This window comes from Psittacula echo (genome assembly GCF_963264785.1).
Source record: "Psittacula echo genome assembly, chromosome: 14".
In the NCBI taxonomy this organism is placed as follows: domain Eukaryota; kingdom Metazoa; phylum Chordata; class Aves; order Psittaciformes; family Psittacidae; genus Psittacula; species Psittacula echo.
In genome coordinates, this window is record NC_137750.1 from 3,742,868 (window position 1) to 3,764,812 (window position 21,945).

Sequence of the window (21,945 nt, forward strand, 5' to 3'; positions counted from 1 at the left end):
CATTTTGCCTGGAGTTGTACAACATTAACCAGAGTAATTCAGTTATTTCAGAAAACTGATTAGATTGTCCTCTCTCAAGGGCGGAGACTTTTGTATTTGTTCTGTAAGGTGTGCAGTACGTTTCTGAGCACTGTGTGTAACTGATATTACTGACTTCAGCCAGAATTGCAATAATGTGTAGTTTTTATGCTGTTATATTTTTCTTAAAATAAAAGGCAAAAGCACCTTTCATACCTTTTTTTTTTTCTGTACCTTGTGAATGAAAGATGCTCCATCCTTATCCTCTGTTCTTTTAAGTCTTTCACATTGGTATAGTGCACTATCATTATCTACTCTTACTTTATTAAATGATTTCTGAGTGTGGGATTATGTATGATGTGTACGTCATGACACTAGGAAAGTGCATTTTCTTCTGTGTGTATCTGTAAGTGGCTTCTGTGTTTTGTGCAGCTGTATTTTATTCCTTCCTGGAGGCTCGAGTAAAATGCTTTTTTGTCTTAAGGCAAAGATAGGTGTATTTTATTGCTATAGGTAAGGAAAAGAAATAGATATTTAATTTTATATTACTAATCTGAGGGTACTTGCATGGTATTTTGAAGTACTACAAAAACAATGCCTTAACACCTAGAGGTGCAAGCATACTTTAAGATGGGATCACTAGAGGTGCCAGAGCAACTGTATAATATGATTTAAAGGTTGGTAGATGTATTATTCCCTGTTGTAGTATGTGGACTGACAAACGCAGTTTGGTTGCAGAGTCTAAATAGTTGAATTCCAGTGACCCATTGTTTTTAACTCTAACATTGGCATGTTCACAGTAGCTAACATTTTTATCATGTAGTATACGAAATGTGTTGTAATTCATCCAGATTATTAAACGAACCCCGATCTTTTTGTACCTGTGTAAATTTAAGTATCTTGTCAGTCTTTTCGTGATGATTTTGAGTGAGAGGGAACTAGGAAACTCATCAGTCACAGGGATTGTGTCTGTGCCAGCTTTCTGACTTCCCAAATACTACTTTTCAGCATTATGAAACAACAAATTTTTGAGGCCTTCATATGTGAATTAAGCTGTGAGGTGTGTACTGCTGGTGTCTGTAGCCAAAAAAAGTTTGAAAACTCAGCTTTAGTGAAACCTGGAAACTACTAGATGGATCATTGAGCAGTTAATGAATGTAGCTTATTTCTTTTATCATTAATGGGCACAAAAAATAAGTAAGAATTTTCTTTTACTGATGCATGATACCATGGTACAGCGCTCGCTCTGTTGGCAGCATATGGCAGTAATTGATGTTGTAATGGATGTCTTAGTACCAACAAGGGGCTGAATTAAAACTTACCCTTTCCTTGGTGGACTTAATTCTGGATCTGTTGCCTGTCTTGTTACACATTTCATAAAACTTGCAGCATCTTTGAGATCCTTTAGCCTTCAGTGCAATTCAGTTCCAATTGACTTCAAAAGTTACTAGGGAAGGACAGAGCAATCAGCCTCAAAAATCTCTTTTTGCCTCTTACAGGGAATTGCTGGGAAGGTATGATAAACCAGCTGTCTCTGCTTGATGTATTACCTGAATTTCTTACGTGTGTAAAACTTCTGTCCAGTTGGGTGGCCAGCCCTTCCCATTTGTGAGAAGGGCTGAGAAATCACAGAGGGTTAGGAAACACAGTGTGGTCACTGCACGTGTTTCCTTAGAGAGGGACAGAATGAGTTGAATTCCTGCCCTGCTTTCTCTGAGCCTGTGCCAGCTTGACCGCGCTAGGCAAAGGAAGGGCAAGCCCTTCTCCTCCTCTCCTTTCCTGCAGTACAGTGAGCTGTTAACAGGAGGACACAGCTGAATAGCTTTGGCAAGGAGTATTTGGGTGCTTATTTCTCACAGCAGAGCTGTTTGAAGGGTTATGGAGTGTAATGGGAGGCAGCTGGAGAGGCTCTTCCCCTGCAAGTTCCCCATGGCAATAGGTCTCATTCATTTGCTGCAGTTGGCGAATCCCAGGATGTGGCTCTTGAAGTATATTCAATTGACAGTAAATTCCTACCAGTCTCACTGTAGGACTGCAAGTTGAACATCATTGCTTTAGCATAAATCTTTATAAGATATGTTAATGTCTGGTTAAAATATGCAAATATTTACTGACTTGTCTACTGTTTGTCAGCTTGGCATGCGAGACCTTGGATCTGATCCTTCTGTCTTGGCAGACATTGGGAATTTTGCCAATAACATTAATAGGAACAGCATTGTGCCCTCTAATCTGTTTGTTTATGAAGTACAGTGAGAGTTATCTGGCTAGATGCTTTACAGGGAATTGAGAAAGCATCTGTTTGAAATTTTTTTAGGAACCATCACATGCTTTAACTTACTATCTTAATGTATGGACCCTTTGATTGCATAAAATACATCTCTAAGCTGTGAAGGATGAAAGTGCACAGTCATGAGTTAAACTGCTGTGAAACACTCAAATTTTAGTTCACGATGTTCTCTCCTCCTACATTGGTTTTTAATTTGAAGTTGGACTCATCAGACTGTGGAGTAGTTCTTCAACAGCCTCCTGTGCACCAAGCAGGCGTAGTGTTTACTTGAAAATAAATGACTCTGTAGATCACGTTGTTTATGGCTCTTCCTCCTCAAGCTGCTGTCCCTTCTGCCTTTCCCAGCCCCCTCTGCAGTTCTGCAGGGGAAATGTGGGCTTTTATTTGGAGATTAAATTGTAGTTACTCTCTTTATGTTTGTTTACAAAATCCCTTTGGAAAGGAGGCAAAATACTCATTAGGAATATTGAGCCTGAAAATCATTAGTTGTAGGGAGGACAAAAAAATATCCCTCATAGTTCATTGAAAAAAACCACCAAGGCTTAAGTTAAGATCTTTTAAATGATATTTTGTGGAAGCTGAGCACAAATGTCTTTGAAGGCCAGTAAGTTTTCTTCTACTTAAAGGCTTGAGTTTTTTGGAGGTGCAAGCTGTAATGCCAGGGCTAGGTTTGTGGATTAGCCAGTGAAGAAGAGTTGTGTAAGCTTCTGTCCATGCTCTACTCAATGTGATGCTTGCTGCCATAGCGGGTGGAAATCACAGGCTCTGTGTTTAAATACTTCACTTGAGTGTGTAAATCAGGAGTTATTTTCTAGGCAGTGGTGCTGCCGGGATTCAAAGCTTTGTATTGGCCACTCATAGTACAGGCTCTGTTGATACAACATTGTGCCTGTGTTTCTAAGGTAGGTCCACCTATTTTAGATGTGTAACTTCAGATGGTGGGAATATGCCTATTTACTCTTCCTTGAAATTTTGCAGACATACTAAACTTTGCTACTAGAATAAATTGTTACTCAAATTTGAATTTAGGAATTTGTGTCATGTTGTTCTGCAGGCCATTTTGAGAAAATGAATAATCGTGGCATTTGTTCTGGTACATGCTTAGTATTTTAATCTCAATTTTACAGACAGAAAAAGTGAAGTGCATAAGTAGTTTGCTCAGTTTTGTGAAGGGATTCAGGAACACAGCACAGACGTTGTGACTCTTCAGCTTTCCATTCTAGTCTGTAATAATTTCTGCTCTTGGAATGAATGTAGAAATTCGTGTTTTATATTTGAAATCTCTTGGAAAATAAGCACAGAACTCAGATTTCCTTTGAAAAGTATATAGGCCTTGGCTGTTAAAATATTAACTGTTCTGAAATGTTTTTAAGCATGGGTAGATCAGGTACTACAATAGCTAGATTTTAAGAACGCATATTTGTAATTCACATTTACTTAATCTTCTCTCAGCTGCTGATTTAGGCAAGCTCAGGGCACCAAAACTAGGAGCACTGGTTTTTAAAGAGCCATCAGGAAGAGCCAACTGTGTCCAGGGAGCAGTTTAGGGCACCTGGCTTGGAGTCTGAAGTAGATGGTGCAAATACGCAGTAAATATGCATGTTTGTGTCTGCATGTATGGATACAAATGCAATTGAAATTAAATCTGAGAGCTGGAGTGTATGATTTTCCATATGTTGTCCACATACTGGTTTTCTTTGTATGATTAGATTTTATTTAAAACAAAACAAGCCAAAATTAGGCTGCAGTGGCTCCTTCTTTGTCACTGTGTCCCATGCACCGTGACTTCAGTGGGTTTTGTAATTACACTAAGAAATACTAATAGCATGACTCAGTTTAGCTGGTTACCCTAACAGCCTGGTCCTGACTTTCCTTGGCTCCACTTAACTTAATCCACAGGTTTTTGCTTAAGATCCATTACCTCCTATGTAGTGCTTTCTAAGTCTTCAAGTTGACCGAAGGCATTATGTGGTCTTTGCAGTCCTGCTGGGGGTGAAATCCAGCTTCTCCTCAGACACACTAGTTCAATATTTATCAAAACAGCCAGCATAAGCCAGTTGATAAGTAACATGGGTTTCTTTTACTTAGTGCTATGTTGGAAAAGGAGGACTGGGTAACTTCACTTTCAAATGCCTTCAGTTATGCTGGCCAGGTCAGTTAGGATGGGATCTGTGTATAATCAGTTCCTTGGGAATAAACACACAGCAGCTCTGCTCAGACTTCTGGTCAAAGGAATTTTGGTTTTATGTCAGCCAGGAAGTGAGGAAATCAAAAGTACAGCAGAGTTCATGAAACCCTCTGTTTTCAGTCCCTTAGGAGGAAAACAGAATGTACATGAGAAAAACATCAATTAACTGTTGTATTGCTATTGAAGCAAATCCTAGATTTGTAAAATTCACTATGGCCTAAAATGTTACTGAAGTGGAAATCAGTGTAATTTTTAGTTGTATCTAGAAAGCATCCTTACATAAACAGCTTTTATACCTAACATTTGTGTAATTGAAAATATGTGCTTAAGTGATCCAGCTGAGTGTCTTTGATGTTAATAGAATTACTCCATGAATGAGTTACTCATATGTATGGAAATGCAAAACCTACTTGCCTGTTCCTATTCGGATTGGAAATGGGGGCTTATTTTTAGCAGAAAAAGAAATATCTGGATGAATGAGGTAATATTTTGCAAGGCCATTATTAAGGAAGAGGCATATGTCACAGATTTATATCAGGATAACTGCAAAATGTTCATGCTTGTCTTCCTTCGTTCTTTGGGAAGAGACATTGTGGTACATAAGAAATCTGTGTAAAAGTTGTAAAAGGGAAGGTGATGTAAATCAAAGTTGTCTTGGAAAAAATCAATATGCCTTTATGTTTCCATATTGATACTGAATCAGATTTTAAGAATGGAAGGGAATATGTTGTTCCCTTCTGTGTTGTTTAAAATGTGTAAAGTCTCATTTATATTTCTACTGTCTGTTGGCTCTGGCATCTGTTAATGAGGAGGTGGGATTTTTCATACAAGGAAATTACATTTATTTGACCTTCGGATTAACTTCCTGACTTTCTCTTAGTTTGGTTAAAAACCTAAAAATGTCAAGTGTAAAGGAACTTTTTAGCAGCGAATTTTTAAAGTGAGCTAGAGACAGCTATTTGACACAGTTGTGATAGTTGATGCATAATCACAAATATTGCTAGTTTGCTGCTTGCTACAACTGAAAATGAGAACTCTACCATTTTTTCCTCTTTCAGTTATAAGAATGTAGTTTTGTGAAGTCAGCTTTAAAGTGCAATGTCTCTAAGGATGTGTATTGTATATTTAAATACATCAATGAAGGGAAAACGGAGACAGGGATTATTGAAGTGCTTTGCTTTGCTACTGGTGGATTAGATTGTGGATAACTATTTGTTTATTGGCAGATAATGTCTGCCTTGAATACAGATCTTTATCACAACTTCTCAGGTTTTTTCCTGCCTAAAAATAAGTGCTTTAAGATTATTTAAGAAGTTGTGCACAAAGGTGTTGGTGTGACAGGGGTACCTAGGTCTTTCTCAGACACAAATGGAAAGAAACCAGCTGAAGGAAGAGACAAGCAATTTCCTGTTGAGCTCCTGTTCTTTCTCATTCATCCTTGTCTATCCCCATTGTGCTTCACCCAGCCAGAGAGTGTGCTTCCTCCCCCGAGCGTAGGTGAGAAGTGCTTTGGAGAGGAAGGTGTCTCGGAATAAATGGCTGCAGGCTTGGAGAAAGACCAGTTTGGATGAGTTGTGTAACTTTCAAAGCGAAGATCATGTTGTCAGCAAAGACCCAAAAGCCCCTGTCGGTAGTGGGTTTAAATACCTTTTGAATTAGAATCAAAACTGAAAGCTGGGAGCAATGGAGAAAAGTCTGGGAAGAGGTTAGTTAGTGAGAAAGCTTGGGATAGGAAATGTGAGTGGCACAGAAGGAAGGGGATGTGATACAGCACCTTGAGATGGGAATGGAAGTTGGTTGGCAAGTTGTCACTGCCATTATACAGCTAACCAACATTTTATCGTCCCCTCTGCCCCCACTCTAGGATTTCTGTCCCTGAGTCATGGCAGACAGAAGACCAGAGAAGTCATGTGAACAAGCATGTGAATCTCTTAAGCAGCAGGATTATGAAGTGGCAGTGAAGCATTGCACAGAGGCTCTCCTTTCCCTCAGCCAGTACCCCCCAGCTCACCTCCCGGAGGCATGCCAGGCAGAAATCGACCGCATCAAAATCGAGACTCTTCTGTATAGAATTGCTTCCTTTTTACAACTTGTGAGTGTGACTCTTTAATAGTATTTAGTGAACTGGAAATAACATCGAAAACCTTGTACCGTCAACATTTAAATAAAATTCAGAGTTTTCCTGTGATTGGCATGTTGGTTTGCCATGAATCCCTCTTGCTAAAGCATATATGAGGCTTCTGTCTTGTAGTTTTCCTTGATCTGTTTATTTTTCAGGACTGGGACCTCTAAGTAGTTTGGGTGTGAATCACAGTACTCTAAAAGAATGAAGAAAAATACTTAAACTAAAAATATATTTCAGGAAGGGAAAATGTCTGGGTTTAGGGGATTGTTTGTACAGTTAGGCTGAATTACATACCAATGGCCTTATGACCACACACCTTAAAGAGTGTGAAATTAAGGTTGTAAACCTAAACACCCAAAAAACAAAGTTAAGGAATGCCAGAATTCAGGTAGCCAGTTCTCGCCTGACTTTAGTGTTTTAATACTTGATCATGTACCAGCTTTCGATTGCTAGACTAGAGCATGTCTTGTGAAAGATGTAACTTTTAGGCTCTGGCAGGTTTTAATGGAAGTGTGAAAACTGGAGTCTTTATAAAGGTTTGTAAATGTAAGGTAAGAGGCTTAACCTTGAATTATAGGTGATCCCATTGCCAAATTCCTGTCCTTCCTTTAAAGCATCAGAGACAGTTTTTTAAGGGAAAGGACATTAAAGTGCTTAAGAATAAACTTACAATCTGCTTAATGAACCTACGTTTTTCCTTACCTTTGTGTTTTGGAAATGTTATTATGGGTTTACAGGAGCTTTGCCCACCCCAAATCTTCAGGTACTGGGTATGAGCAGTTTTATCCCAAATGTAAAAAGTTTGGCCAAGTTGTAAGACTTTGCTGGGCAGCTTTAAGATAAATCGTGCCCATCTGATGAGAGAGCATTTTAAATACACAGCTGAATTGAGCTATGCAAGAGCTGGGAAACTTCTTAGATTGAGAGGTCACCTATCTTACAGCTCCCTTTGGGAAGAGATTCAGAAATAACTGAAGTTGTTTTTTTTAATGGAAGTTGGACTTGACTTCTCAAAATCATTTGCATAGGCCTATATGCAGATATGTGCTGAGCAGTGTTTAAGACATTTCTGACCTTGATGTCTTGGAAAATCCTGTGAGGCACCCATCTGGATGTTCATCATAGTGACATTATTGCAGTAAGTCTTCAGGGGCTTTAGAAAGATACTTGTAATCAAAACTTCCCTCTTAAAGACTTGGGTTTCAACAGGTACTTGAAGGCCTAAAAAATGATAATTCAACGTTTTTTTTCCCTTCTTTTACTAAATGAAGCAATTATTTAAAAGCACCACTGATAGGACAGTAAAATAAAACACCTACAGATTTCAACAGCATCATGTTGGTGCAAGTTTAAAAGAAGAATTGCAGTGGCCAGAAAAGAAAGTTCAGTTTTCCTTTTTTTTCCTAGGTGTTGTGAGCCGCCTACAAACACACATAAAACATGGGGGGTTGGAACTAGGTGATATTAAGGTCCTTTCCAACCCTAACTATTCTGTGATTCAATATACTTTGTCCATTCGTGTTCCTCTCTTAAGATGTCCATTTGCTGAGAAACAGAAAAAATCAGCGTTCTAAGAATTAATTATATTACATTTGACATGTGACTGCTGTTCTTTACATGTTGCACCCAGGAAAAGATGAGGTAATGGATTCTAAAACGCTTTAAGACACTTGTAATTCAAGCATGTCGTTGTTTGTGCTAACTGGAATGATGCCATCTTTAAACTTCTCATGTTTTACCTTTCAGAAAAAGTATGGGCAAGCAGATGAAGACTGTAGGCATGGTATGCTTATTTCTTTTTTTTCATTACATAGTGTTATAAATTGCACTCAGTTGTCTGCGTTTTGAAAACTGATGCCCAGATTTGTTAGTTTGCTAACAGTGATTTTTTTTTTCCTAGTTAAAATTATGTATCTGCTTTATAAGACTTTTTCTACTTTTTTTTCTCTTTTTTTTCTTAGAGAGAGCTCACTATTTTCTAACTCATATTGAAGTACCAGGACTCAAATGCATGTCTTTGGCAGACTGGTGTGTTTGGCTAATAGATAACTTAGTATACTATTATATAATAGGTAACTTAGTAGGATGAACAGCTAGTGTTAGGATTCATTTAAAGTTAAAGACAGCTGATGGTTCCGTCTTTCTTCCTGGTGACATGGTTGATATTTCGGTTTGCGTTTTGGGACTTGATTCAGAGAAAATCAAGATGATGTATTTGTTACATTGATTCGTATTTGTTAAAGCTTCTAAATGTGTATATGGCACATTGAAGCTGAGCCTTTCAAATTTCACTGCTTTGTGCAGTCAGGGTATTTTTAAAGGAATTAACCATCCTGCCTAATGTTCTGTTATCCATGTATAATGCAAGTGACTCAAAACTCACTGAGACCTCTCTGCAGAGTTTGGTAAGCGTTGGAACTGAGCTTATCAGTTGGATTGGTAAAGAGAAGGTGGGTAGATCTCACCTGTCAGTTGTTAGTTCCTTAGCTACTTTTGAATGTTAAAGACAACTCTCTCAAACCGCAGCTTTGTTACACAGACTGATACACTATTCTGCCATTTGTGTGCTAGCAGTGATGATCTTTAAATTGTTCGTTCTGGTTTTGTGTGGGTTTTGTTGTGTGGGTTTTTTTTTTGTGGCTTGCTTGGTTGTTTTAAATACATTTGTCTTTATTGATGCTCAAGTCTGGGGAATTTGTGCGGCTCTGCAGCCTGCTTGTGGAGGCCCACAAAATATAACTAAGAAAAGTAAACTTGCTTCTTGCTTCTGTAGGTGTGAAATTAAAGTTCAACAGATTTAAAAAGGCTGAATGTCACTTAATCAGTATCATGCTTAAAATAGTCTGGAGGTTTTTATATTTTAAGCTGCTTCTTTTAACTGTTGATCTCTGCCAAGGGTGTAATATTCTGACTAACCTCACAGTTGTCTTTCGCAATGGCAAATCGAAGTGAGACACACACATGGAAAGATGAATGAAGGTGAAAGGAGGTAGGAGGGAGAATGCTGTTTAATGAATAGGATTCTCATTGATGAGGTCTGATGGGTTTGTCATAGGGGTAGATTGGTGACATCCATCTGTGAAACTTTTTCTTGGCATGTGTGTCAGTTATCAGGATATCAAAGAAACTGTCATGTTAACTATTTTTCTTCTCTCACTGGATGGGCATAGAAGTGGGTGGAAGAGCAGCACAGATGTCTGCTTTTTTTTTCCCAATTAAGTAAAGAACTTTCAAATATAGCAGGTAACAAAGGAATATCATCCGGTTTAATGTTAATTTCTTTAATTCATGCCAGCATGTTCTGCAAATATTTTTTCCAGATATAAACCAGAGGACATTTTTCAACTTATTAATGTCATATTTATGTATGTGTACGAAAATGGTTTGTGTGTGTATTTTTGTACGCACACACATTGTATTTTTATGACTATATGAATGAACTAGTTGGTTGGGGTTCCCTAGGGTGTGCTGTTACCAGTTGTAGCCCAGCATCTGACAGTTTAGAGTGTCTGCATTTGTGATCCTGGAGGGTCTTAGTTTTAGTGTTATGTTTTGAAATATCCTTGGTTGAAAACAACCTTAGCATGGACTACTTGATACTCACACTTCCTTGATACTCTTTTTTTTCTTAGATAGACAGTTTTATTTAAGCTGCTGTTCTGTCTTTTTACAAGACTTGACATGTTGCATACCTATGGCAGTGTTTTATTTTAACCTGCAGGATAAGTACATTTGAAATAACTGGAGAAATGAAAGTTCTTTACAGTGTGCTGCTTGTAGTGTTACAAGGAATGATAGTACTTTGTAATCCATTAAATTATTCCACAAATCTTTACCAAAAGATACTGGGCCATGTGTTGTGGAAGTTTTCATGTGCAACTGTATGTTTTAGCTTGGTGATCCCGTGCAGTTAATGGTATGAAAGATCGTAATTGGACATCCAGTCTTCGAGGTTAAAATAGGAAACTGTCAGACATGTTAAAGCTATTTCTGGCGTGGCTCCTTCTGATTTGGGAAGTAAGCTCTATTTTTGGAAACGTGGTCAGTATCGTCAGAGTGGTGAATTCAGACTGATCTTTGAGGAACTTTAGAGGCAGGATTTAGTTACCATTTCATTCTGAAGAGATGCTGAGTTGTTTTTATGTAACTGTTTTGTGGGACTGTTTTTTCTTGCACTTTGTGTTAATGGTGCGAGCGGCTGTTGAGTGAGGAGTTTTGATTTATTATTCTCAAACGTAATCCTGAAGTTATGGTGAATGTAAAATTCCTGTTAGCATTAACAGGAGCTGTTTGCATCGCATGAGTAGTGGTATAGACACATTGATGTTGCCTGCAATAACAGTAATGTATGTTATAATTCTGTAATTTTAAGCAACTGCCCAGCCTTCTTTTCAACTCACATGCTTAGCTCACTAGTTTTTTTAGTCATTCTGGCATTTCATTTTCTGGACAGGTAATATATATGATTGTTATTCCTGCTTGTCTGAAGCACGTCTATATCGTGAAATAAATCCTTTCACTGTTGGAAGTGTCAATGAAAGTGTCTGTTTGGCAGCTATCTGATCCAGTGCTAGAAAGCATTAGGAAAGTTTTCTGTTACACAGAGCCTGTAAATTTCTGGACTCAAACAATCGTTCCTATATCCTGCACTTTACAGTGTAAGTGAATAAAAGCCCTTTTAAAGTCGCAGGAATTGACCACGAGGAGGTTAGCTATATTTGGAAACGACAGGGCATGTTTTTTTGTGAGCATGAATGGATCTTCCTGAGCATGTTTGTGTTCCTGAGAGGTTGTTGGTTGCAATTTATTTTTTACCCTTTCTGTGAAGAGGAGGTCCTTTGTGTCTGTGTCAGATATTTGAATTTAACCTTCCCATATTTAATTTTTGTCTATTTTAGCACGTAAACATGACAGCCTTTTTTGAGCTCATGTACAGCTTGTACAGCTTTTCTTAGATGGTGGGAGACAAGTTTCAAGTTAATATTAGACAAGAACAAGTAATACTTACTTTAATCCAAGACTTGTCTTCCCAAGAAGCCATGGATCAACCCAAGTTTCAGACTTTATTTTCGTGTTAAAGATGAAGGAAAACTGTATATAGTTTAATTAAATGTATGCTGTGATGAAGCTGATAGTTGCTGATTTGTGTTGCAGTGCTGGGAGAGGGGCTGGCCAAGGGAGATGGATCTTTCCGTGCAGTGCTCTGCTGCATGCATCTTAAAGGGAAGCTGCAAATTGTGTCTAATGTTCTTTCCAAATCACTGATGGGTGAATCACTGGTAAGTGGGTTTGCTGCAATCTATATAATTTAAAAAGCAGTTTTGTATTTCCTTTTTTAAAAATGTGTGTAATAATGAACTTCTGTAAGGCTGCAACTAAAATGAATTGTATGAAAACCACAAAGATAAGTATACGGGCACACATATTTCAGCAGGATACCTTGGTTGTTGCATTAGCAGTGTTTTAGAGATATTATGATTCTTTGCTGCTGGCCTGAGTCCTCAGGGAATACAAAAGAATTTTCATATTTGTGGGATTGACTAGAATAATGTAAATCTTAAACTTCTGCTTACTTTGTTAAAGTTGCACCTAACTTCATATGGTGTTAAGCAGAAAAATGATTGATAGGACTTTTAAATAACTAGCAAGAGAGCATGAAAAGCCTTTCAGGAAAAACCTCCAAACCTGTGTATTTCCAGATGAAGATAAAGGTTTGAGTTCAAAGCTTCTATCTTACCCTTCAACTGTCAAAACCTGTAAAGATGCTTTTAACCCCACTCAGTAACTGTTGTAACTTGTATGTGACTACTCATATGGGAACAATTAGGGGCAGTAAGTCTTCACAGGATAGTGTCCTTTTTATTTCTGTAATCTAGATAAAATAGCATGCAGTTTGTCACCATGAACTGCTGGTGATGCTAAATCCAGAAATGTGGTCATAGCACGGACAAGAGCATTCCTCTGGTCAGACCATGAGGAATGTCTAAGTGACATCAGAAACTGTGGTAGGAGAGCCTGTTACCTTGAAATTGGATCATGTCTCCTATACCTTGGTGCTTAACTTAATCAGGAGGTTGTTTCTGAGAGGCAGTTCTGTTTGTCTGTCTGGTATGTATCCTGAATTCCCTCCCCCCCTGCCACTGGCTATTTTTACATACAGAGAAGGGTTTTTACTTTGTTTAGCTCATATTTTCTAATGAAAAAACGCTTCATTGAAAAATTCCTGGTGAGGTCAAAAGAAATTTGCCTGCAGGAAAAAACAGTAAAATAGCCAGAAGCTCCCTATCACAGGAAGTGTATAGTGCCCTTGTCTTGAGCTCTTGTGCAAATAAGGTTACTTAGTCTCTAATTCCAGAGTGTTGTCCCAAAGCAGAGTTTGAGAGGTTTTTTACAAGCTTTAGGTTATAAGACACAGTTGTTTTCAGTAGGAATATTAAAATCAGCAACTGGTTTACTGACTTGTGCCACTGTATGAGAGAAAAAATGAAAGTCAGTTTTGGAATGAATTTATTGGAGGGTTGGAATCCATCCAGTTTCCTCCCCAGTGACTTAAGAGAGTGATTCTTGGTAACATTTTATCCTTTAATATGTTTAAGCTGAATTTGCAGCCGTCTGCTGAAGAAGTGAAAAATCAGTTTGAAAAAAGCCTAAGTGCGAGAATTGTTGAGTTTGTAAGTTTTGAGCAAAGAGTAATTTCTGTTCCTCAGTAGCACAGTCAAAATGTGAAGTCTAACAAATGTGCTAGCACTTAAGTAAGTTTCTATTAGAGATGACTGAAATAAACCCCACAGGTCTGGCTTCCTTTAGTCAAAGTTTTGGCTTACTTGTGTGTGAAGTCATTACACTTACCTACATATTTCAGATAAATTCAATTTTGAAGGATTTTTACTTCACGTGTAATATGAGTATGCAGTTACTTTTAGTTACATGGCTAATCCTTGCTTTTTAGTGAAAACTCTGAAAATCATGTAGTCTACATCAGAGCAGAAAGAGTTATGAAACTGTAGAAACTAGTAGTTTCTAAAGGGGGTCCTTAAGAAGAAAGGGATCCATCACTGCAACTACAGTGAAGCTTTATTGTATTACTTTAGAGCCAAAGTGTTTCAGTAACCATAGAATACAGTTCATGTATAGTGCTTTTCACTAGTAGCTTACAAAGTGCTCTGTGAAGACAGTCAGTATCACTGTCCCCATTTTGCAGATTGGAAACTGGGGCATGGAGAGGTGAAGTGACCTGCCTAAGGTCACCCAGCAGGCCAGCAGCCAAGCTGATGACAGAGCACAGATCTCCCAAGACCTTGTCTGTGGCTACTCTGCATGTAGAGTACTGCTCTGCAGGGTAGCAATCAATAAATACTGTAGCTATTAATACTTGTCTTGAGTGGCAGCTAAACTTCATAAGAAATGTTTTATTCTCCCAAGTTGTTCCGAACACTCTGCTCTCATGCATTGTCCTGTATTGATACTTCCTGTAAGTCTAGTGCTGGTTTTGGCCAGTGTAGAATTCCCTTTTTCGCTCTAATGTTTGCTCAGTGTTATGTAGTAGGTCATTTATAATTGTGCTTTCCAAGTCAAACTCATTTTTCCTTCTTGCCCTTCTCTGTGGTGGTGGTGTGGGGGGGAAATGAACTTAGTTGCTGTGGTTTAGTGCATGTGAAGGTTTGTTTGAAGTATTAATATTCTTTCTCCCCCCCCCCCAGAACGGGATGGTAACTAAAGATCTGACACGACTGAAAACACTTCTTGCTGAAACAGAGGTAATAATGAGCATATTGGTGGAAAAATAATGAGCAGTACCTGAAAGAGCTGAAAGCCCCAGGAGATCCAGGCTCACTGTGAACATACTGGTTCAAACATCAGTGTTTCCACTGGTCTGTTACCACCTCCCTATCCAGGAGCCTTCATCACAATCTTGCATGATGTATGAGAAAATAGAGGAAGTTGCTAATCTGTTGTTGACTTTCTTGAAGTAGAAAGTAGAAAGAATTCAAAGCGTTTAGATCTGCATTATTTATGTATTTATTGTATTTTTCTGTGTTGGAGATGATTCTGAAATAATAAACATGATACATACGAATGCCCTCTCAGTCACCTTTTTTTGTATTAGGGGTTAATCTCTCATTTCTACTGATTAAATTGCCACTTCCTCTCCCCCCAGCCCCCCAATGCTTTGTCATTGATATGGGCTTTATTTTTAGTGTAGATTCAAAGCTGAAAGACATCTTAATACAGTTCAGACTTGTGGCCTTTTAAAAGCTTCACTGCAGTCCACATTGAAATGATCACAGGGTGGAATTTAGACTTGTAAAAATCTCTCAGACTTTCATACAGCAATGACTACACTTGGTGTTCCTGTCAGAATTCCATTTATCAGTGGCTGCAATCCAATTAGGTTAATATGAAATTCATGTTTATGACTGAAAGTGATTTCAGACTTCTGATTAATATTTTTGTATTGGTTGTTCTGAAACACATTTTGACAGCAGAGAAGCCAGAAGGGTTCTTGTTGATGATATTTTTCTGTGTTCCTTTATAACTGTGGGTTTTTTTCATATAATTGTAGGCAGCTGGTAAAGTACCATCAGGATATCATGTAGAAGATTTAGAAGAAGGTATGTAACTCAGTTCTAAAGCTACTTTACTTTGTTTTGTAGTGAGAAGTCTTGGATTCTGCTGAGTACTCAGCACTGCATAGTAGTCAAAAAGCAAAAAGGGGGCTTGACTATCATGATGAACCCTCGGGGTTGAGGTAGAATTACCTCATCACTGACTGAATTTAGAGGCAGAAGTTTCTGTTTATTGCTAGAAGTGCTGTATCACAGCATTCTCTATTCTGCACATTGTTAGAAACTTGCCTTCATAACCTTTGGACCTTTGTCTGCATTAATTTGTTAGGATTGAAAAGTAATTGTTGGTGGATAATTTTGCCTTGTGGACAAATACACTTTGGGTTGGAGTTCAGAGGTAGAGTTCTCTGGACAGTTACTATCTGACTCACTGGCAATTAGAGAACTAACCAAAGTCTTGTCTCCTCTGCAGGGTCCCGGGATGGCTGGCACTTCCGCCCTCCACCCCGGGGAGTCACAAGCAGTGAAGAATATACGCTATGTAAAAGGTAAAGTCATTGCTTTATATCACCATTCTCCAAGGGACCCTAACGTTTCTTCTGTTATTTAGCTGCTGACAGAATGATTAAGGGGTCTGGAAAATGAAGGTACTTGTTAGAACAAGAGTTGATGTGTTCACAGATATTTTTTGAAGGATCAGTTTTATCTGGAAGTGCTTCAGTTTATAAAATAGAAGAGTGTGATTTGAAGGCCATTTTTCTAGGGATGGGTCAGCACATGTCTTCTTCCCTTGCCTTTTCTTATTTGTGATAAAATAAATAGGCTTTGTTGATAGATGTGTTTTGTCTCCAGATGAAGAAAATGTTTGTAGAACTTTTCCTCCAGATCTCATTATTTCCATTCTGCATAAGCTGAAATAAATAGAATTGCCTCGCTCAAGATCCAGTGGCTTCTATTGGAGTTTCTCCTGCTTGTCTTTTTCAGTTGTCAAGTCAATATTGCCTGTAGTTTGCATTATTAATTGTCAATATTTCAATAAAACTGTATTAATATAGATGGGGAGGAACCATCGGTATGCACTTGATTCTGCAATATATATAACTGATGAAAATAAGTTATTTTAGAAACATCAGCAGGAATCTGACCTGGTTTTTAAATGACACAACTGAATCGCTGAATTTGGGCTATTTTTTGGCATGATTTTCTGGAGATGTTAAATGTTGGCATCTTTTCCTGGCTTTTATCATATCTGGTGCATATTCAGCAATTTTGAAAAAGCAGATATTTACAATTTTTAGTTCCTGATGATTGTCTGTTGAGTAACATCTATAGCGTGTTTCTGTTGAGTAACGTCTATAGCGTGTTTCTGTTGAGTAATGTCTATACCATGTTTCCAGCCCTTGCTCTGAAACATTTTTCCACTGAAGCTGTAATAAGCTTTATGCACACTGTTAACCCTTGCAGTGAGAAGGATGTGCCTTACTCAGCAAATCCGTGTGGACAGTATCATTCTGACCATGGACTAAAGATTTTAGTTCCTTATGAGGAGGCAGTTACAGGTACTGAATAAGAATTCTTGAAGCTTGTTTTCCCCCTGTGTGCTGTAAAGCCGTAGGAGTACAGCATATTTATTCTAGATAATGAAGCTATGGAATTGCAGGAGGTATTAAATAAGAAACTAAAAATGAGGAGAAAATAGTGCCTGTTAAAAATACGAACAATGAGAACGTGGAAAACTTGCATAATGATGACAAATGTTAAGGTAATATGCTTTCCAGTTAAATAATGAAAAGGAAAGCCGCTTGATTTTAAACCTGCTAATAAGAACAGGTCAACAATTTTTTATGCTTGCGCTCTGTTTACTTTGGGCCATGAAAATCATAATTGTACTTTAGCATTCAAATGCAGTGGTGAACTGGAAAATTTACAATAAAAATACTGAAAGTGACTGCCAAGAAAAATATTTTAATTCAGAATAAGGAGTATAGCTTCAGAACACCTTTAGTGACATCACAATCTATATCATGCTTATTTTATTTGCAATTTGGGCATGCAAACCTTTAAATACTTAAACAGTTCTTAAAGTAAGAGTGTATGCCAAATTATAAGCACTGATACAAGGGTAGCCTAGATATCCAGGTACTTTTGCTGCAAGGTTTTCACGCCATAGTCAGGTGTTACTTGTTTTTGTCAGCATAGCTTAAAGTTCACATTCTAATTCACGTTACATTACATAATGCATTTACTATGGAAAGGTTATTCACTCGCTGGTCCCTTTCTGCTGTCTTCATCAATGATGTGGGGTCCTGACTTGCTATATGTTTCTAGTCTTGGTGCATCCTTTCTTTTTGTATAGTAACTGATCACTGTAGGAAGAGATTCTTAGTGTAATTATGTACATAGATGTTCACATGAAATTCAAATACAACTATGTTTCTATAAACTTAACATCCTGACAGAAGCCATCCTGCCTTGACTTTATTTGTAATAAATGTGATGCTTAAATTAATTCTTTATAGTGTCCTTATGCAAAACAACCAAATCATACTCCTGGCCTGATGTTTATTCTGTATATCCAGTACTTTCTTAGTACTGTCAGAACTTACCCCTCCCATTTTATTCTTCATTTTGTCATCTATTTTTTAAGTGCTCCGGTTTTGAAGAATGCTGAAGGTGCAGCTACTGCTGTTTTATATTTTTAATACAAAGTTTAATTAGAAAAATAGTTCCCAAGTTAGAGGCATTTGCCCAGACTTGCAATAAATCCTGACAACTGGAATGCTTAAATGTGTACAAGTGCTTGGAATGATGCATTAGCACATGCCATTAAATTAAAAATGTAATACTTGAACAAATCCTTTACCTCTGCAAAAAATAGATCCTTTTGGTCTGATACACCCTTTGCAAAGAAGAGGATTAAACCTTTTCCTTGAGAGGTGATGTGTGTGTAGGTGTATTTAGTAGAAAGGACCATGTGATGTCACTGTTGCTCTAGGAAAAACTGCTGAATGAGTATTTATCAGCTAATAACATAACTATTGGAGGAAATCATGTTGTATCTTCCCTTTGCTCCTGATGAACAGTGTTTTATTCATATTAATACAGGGTCTAGTCATTTCAGGGACAGTCCATGATCTCATTGTGTTAGTTGCTGTGCCCTTGATTCTTCTCTCTTTGAAGCTGGAGATTTCTTAAGAAGACTTCTGTCCCCTGCGTTTAAAAGAAATCTGGTATACTCTTCCAGGCTTCAGTGCAGGAGAGGCTGCTGCCTCTCTTCCAAAATGCTGGGTACATATATATATATATATATATTTATATATATATCCAGATTAGTTCACGTGAACCTAAACTGCCTTCAGTTCTGCGAGAGGGACTTAAAGAGGCTTGAAAAGTATAATTTTGGTAATTTTGGTTGTTTTTTAATTGGAGACCAAAAAGTTGAAGACATAATCATGTTTCCTATTTTATGTAGATTTTTAGAGCAGGGGATCTGCAGGTACGGTGCACAGTGTACTTCAGCACATTCCCAGGAAGAGCTAACAGAATGGCAGAAACGATACGCTTCCCGCTTGATCAGATTAAAACAGCAGAAGGAAAACAAGCAGTGTTCGGGCAGTTATATGGAAACCTTGATTGAGAAATGGATGAATTCATTATCTCCTGAGAAAGTGGTAAGGAAAACATACTGCTTCCCTATGTGCTCGTATTTAAAACTAACAGATGTGCCTGGGTTTGGCCCTTAATATCAGAGCTGGTTGAATTTCTCCTTACCAAGAAAGTGTCCAACCAATTTGCTCCTCTTTGCATCCTGCCCTATGTCTTCTTGCAAAGATACCAGAGACTTAAGCTGATACCTGCAAGTGTACTCATTCTTTCCAGGAATTCAGTAGAGTTTGTGAATTACAACTTGTAGATTAATTACAGCTCATTAATTTTGCATATTTACTCTTCCCAGTGCAGGGTGGGTCAGCCAAATCTCATCGTATTGTTCTTGTTCCTTGACTAGATGGCAGAACTTACTAAACTGGGAACGATAAATGGCAAAGCTTAGTGGAGAATACTCTTGCTTGTGCATGGCTCCTTTTCTTTGCCTGCAGCTGCAGCCACTTGTAGCCTTGTAGCAGCCAATCCCCCAAATGTTTAAAACTGTTTGTATACCAGAGCGTGGGGTATGGATATGATCAAACTTAGCAGCTATTTGGAATACCAAAGGAAGTTTTTGTGACATTTGACCAGCTCTACTCACCACTGACCCTAAGGAGTTTTCGGTCCATCTATTGTTGATTAAAATCTAGGAAGAGTAGACTTTCTGCAAAATGCATTAATGAGTAGAAAGCCTCATTCTAGTTTCCTGGTGTCTCTGGTAGTCTCATTGATGTCATGAGATCTGGGGTCTTCTGGAAATGGAGTCTTTGGGCCTTGTTTTATTAGATCCTTCTTTCCAAACCAAATCTTGTTCTACTTTAAATGTTTACAATTAAGCTGGTCTTTGAAAGTCAAGTCCTGCAGTTAATTGTCCTTAAATGGTTATATTCTTCACTTACATAGTATGACCTAGCAGATTTGGCTTGCTTGTCTCTCTGAATTAGCACTTATTTTCATTAATATGAAAATCACTTCACAGGACTTGCATCAATCCTGCATAATGTAGGAAACGGTTTTTTTCCATTTCCTGTTAAAAATTACTACTTTTCTTTGAATATTTTTATTTTGATACTACTTGTAGAAGTTTAACATTATCTTCTTTTGTTTTAACCTAGCTTAGTGAATGTGTAGAAGGAGTGAGAGTAGAACATAATCCTGAGCTATCGGTAACTGTCACAACCAAAAAGTCACATCAGACATGGACATTTGCTCTCACTTGCAAGGTAAGACTACTTATCTTTTGAAAGTGAGTCTGTAATAACTAGAATGCAACCCACAAGCTTTATTATTAATTGCATAATTCTTTTTAAAATGGAGAAACTTCCTAGCACCATCCCTTCTCTCTGTCTTCCCAGCAACTCTGGTGATCATGTATTGACTGGCCAGGTTTCTGGAAAGCAGGCAGGACTCCTATCTGCTCTGAGAATCTGAAGTTCTTATAAGCTCTCATTATCTGATTGCATGTGATTATAGACCTGAAATAATTTCAGATTTCCCATGTGCTGTCATTTCAACCTCTGCCTTTTTTTTTATAGCCTGCAAGAATGCTGTATCGAGTGGCATTGCTTTATGATGCCCATCGCCCACATTTTAGTATCGTTGCAATATCTGCTGGAGACAGCACTACCCAGGTATCCCAGGAAGTTCCAGAAAACTGTCAGGAATGGATAGGAGGAAAGATGGTCCAGAATGGAATAGATCATTATATATACAAAGTCAGTATAGCATTTAACACAGAAATCTTTGGAACTTTTCGCCAAACTGTTGTGTTTGACTTTGGATTAGAGCCAGTCCTCATGCAACGAGTAATGATTGATGCTGCTTCAACTGAAGGTAATGTATTAAGAATTTTATTTGGAGTAGTGGAAATATTTCATGCTGTTGTCTTCTTTTTCACAGTTCTGGGCAGAACAGCATCTGTATTAACAGCTAATGAATGTCTTTCACTGTGTGTTATGTTCATCATGTCTACTATTTATATTCACACACAAAAGCTTCAGAGGGTGTAAATAAAGCAGATGACTAGAGTGTGACTTATGGCTCCTGTATCTTGACAAAATGCTGGGAATTTCTGGTTTGGTATGTGTCTGAAGGTAGCACTGGAAATTTAAGTATTTTATGGGTTTATAATTGTTCTTGTACTGATGAAAATGTTAAAAACATAGAAAAAGGTCACTAAAGAAGTCTGTCTGTGTAAAAATACACTTGGTAATTCTTTCATTAGTTAAAGCAGACTATTTGAGTTGTGTGTGGGGTTTTTGTTTTGTTAATTTTCCTCCCCTTCTGATATCTGACTGCGGTTGTCAAAAACAAGAGGGAAAGTGTAGACTTGTAACTCAATGAGTTGCTGTTGACATAAATGTTGAAAATATAAAGGAAGTGTAACTTTATTTTTGCATGTGTTGCAAGAAAAAACCCCCTGAACTATCTGTTACTGTAAGGGTTGTATTCTGTTTATGAAACTGATGACTGCCTCTCAGTTCAAACCTGAAATAACTTTATTATCAGGAAGATGTCAGTGAATTGAAAGATGTTTGAAGAGGTGCAGAAGAGGAGGAAGTACTTTGATTTATGGTTGAAAGGTAAAGAGAGCTAAATATAGGTCACTGTGTCACTTGGCAGCAAGCAAGGGAGTGGGATAGTGTGGTAGTTTTTAATGAGATCTTGAGAGGTAAAAACACAAACAGAATTGTAGCACTGGGGTCTAAGCAGGAAAAAGAAGGAAAAAAAGATGTAACTAAGAAAACAGCGGTTTTCTGTTCCTGGCGTTTATTTTCAAGAACAGGCTAACATTTGCAACATTAACAAAAAGAAACTATAAATAGCAAATACCAAAGATCATGAACTGAACTTTCAGATGACCCAAGTACTTGTAGCCAAGAGCAGGAAGACCGTACAAGCTGTAATGTCTCTTGAAGCTGAGGACATTGCATTGCCAATGAGAAACTGCTTACAAGCAAGGCTGTGGTCTTTTCGGGAACTATTATATGATCTCCATTTAAAGATGTGGGTAACCACAGCTGACAGGCTTCCAAAGACATTGAGTTTGTGGAGAACATGTGTCCTTTTGTTGTAAACCTGTTTAAGATCAAGAGAACCAAGCCATAACTTACTT

The 21,945-nt window shown here is 37.9% G+C and overlaps 1 protein-coding gene across 6 annotated transcripts in view; it reads left to right on the forward strand.

Moving 5' to 3' along the window:
• Positions 1 to 21,945, forward strand: part of HELZ (helicase with zinc finger) — an 87,909-nt gene that overhangs the window by 10,563 nt on the left and 55,401 nt on the right. For 3 of the 6 annotated variants that reach the window (XM_080629083.1, XM_080629084.1, XM_080629085.1), the window contains exons 2-10: positions 6,358 to 6,585; positions 8,365 to 8,401; positions 11,773 to 11,897; positions 14,319 to 14,375; positions 15,182 to 15,230; positions 15,658 to 15,733; positions 18,658 to 18,856; positions 19,946 to 20,053; positions 20,366 to 20,663. In XM_080629083.1, the coding sequence (XP_080485209.1) occupies positions 6,376 to 6,585; positions 8,365 to 8,401; positions 11,773 to 11,897; positions 14,319 to 14,375; positions 15,182 to 15,230; positions 15,658 to 15,733; positions 18,658 to 18,856; positions 19,946 to 20,053; positions 20,366 to 20,663 (1,159 nt within the window). In that variant the 5' untranslated portion in view covers positions 6,358 to 6,375. Of the gene's footprint in view, positions 1 to 6,357; positions 6,586 to 8,364; positions 8,402 to 11,772; positions 11,898 to 14,318; positions 14,376 to 15,181; positions 15,231 to 15,657; positions 15,734 to 16,669; positions 16,745 to 18,657; positions 18,857 to 19,945; positions 20,054 to 20,365; positions 20,664 to 21,945 lie in introns of those variants that run through there. The other 3 variants (XM_080629087.1, XM_080629086.1, XM_080629088.1) reach the window with 3 other exon arrangements.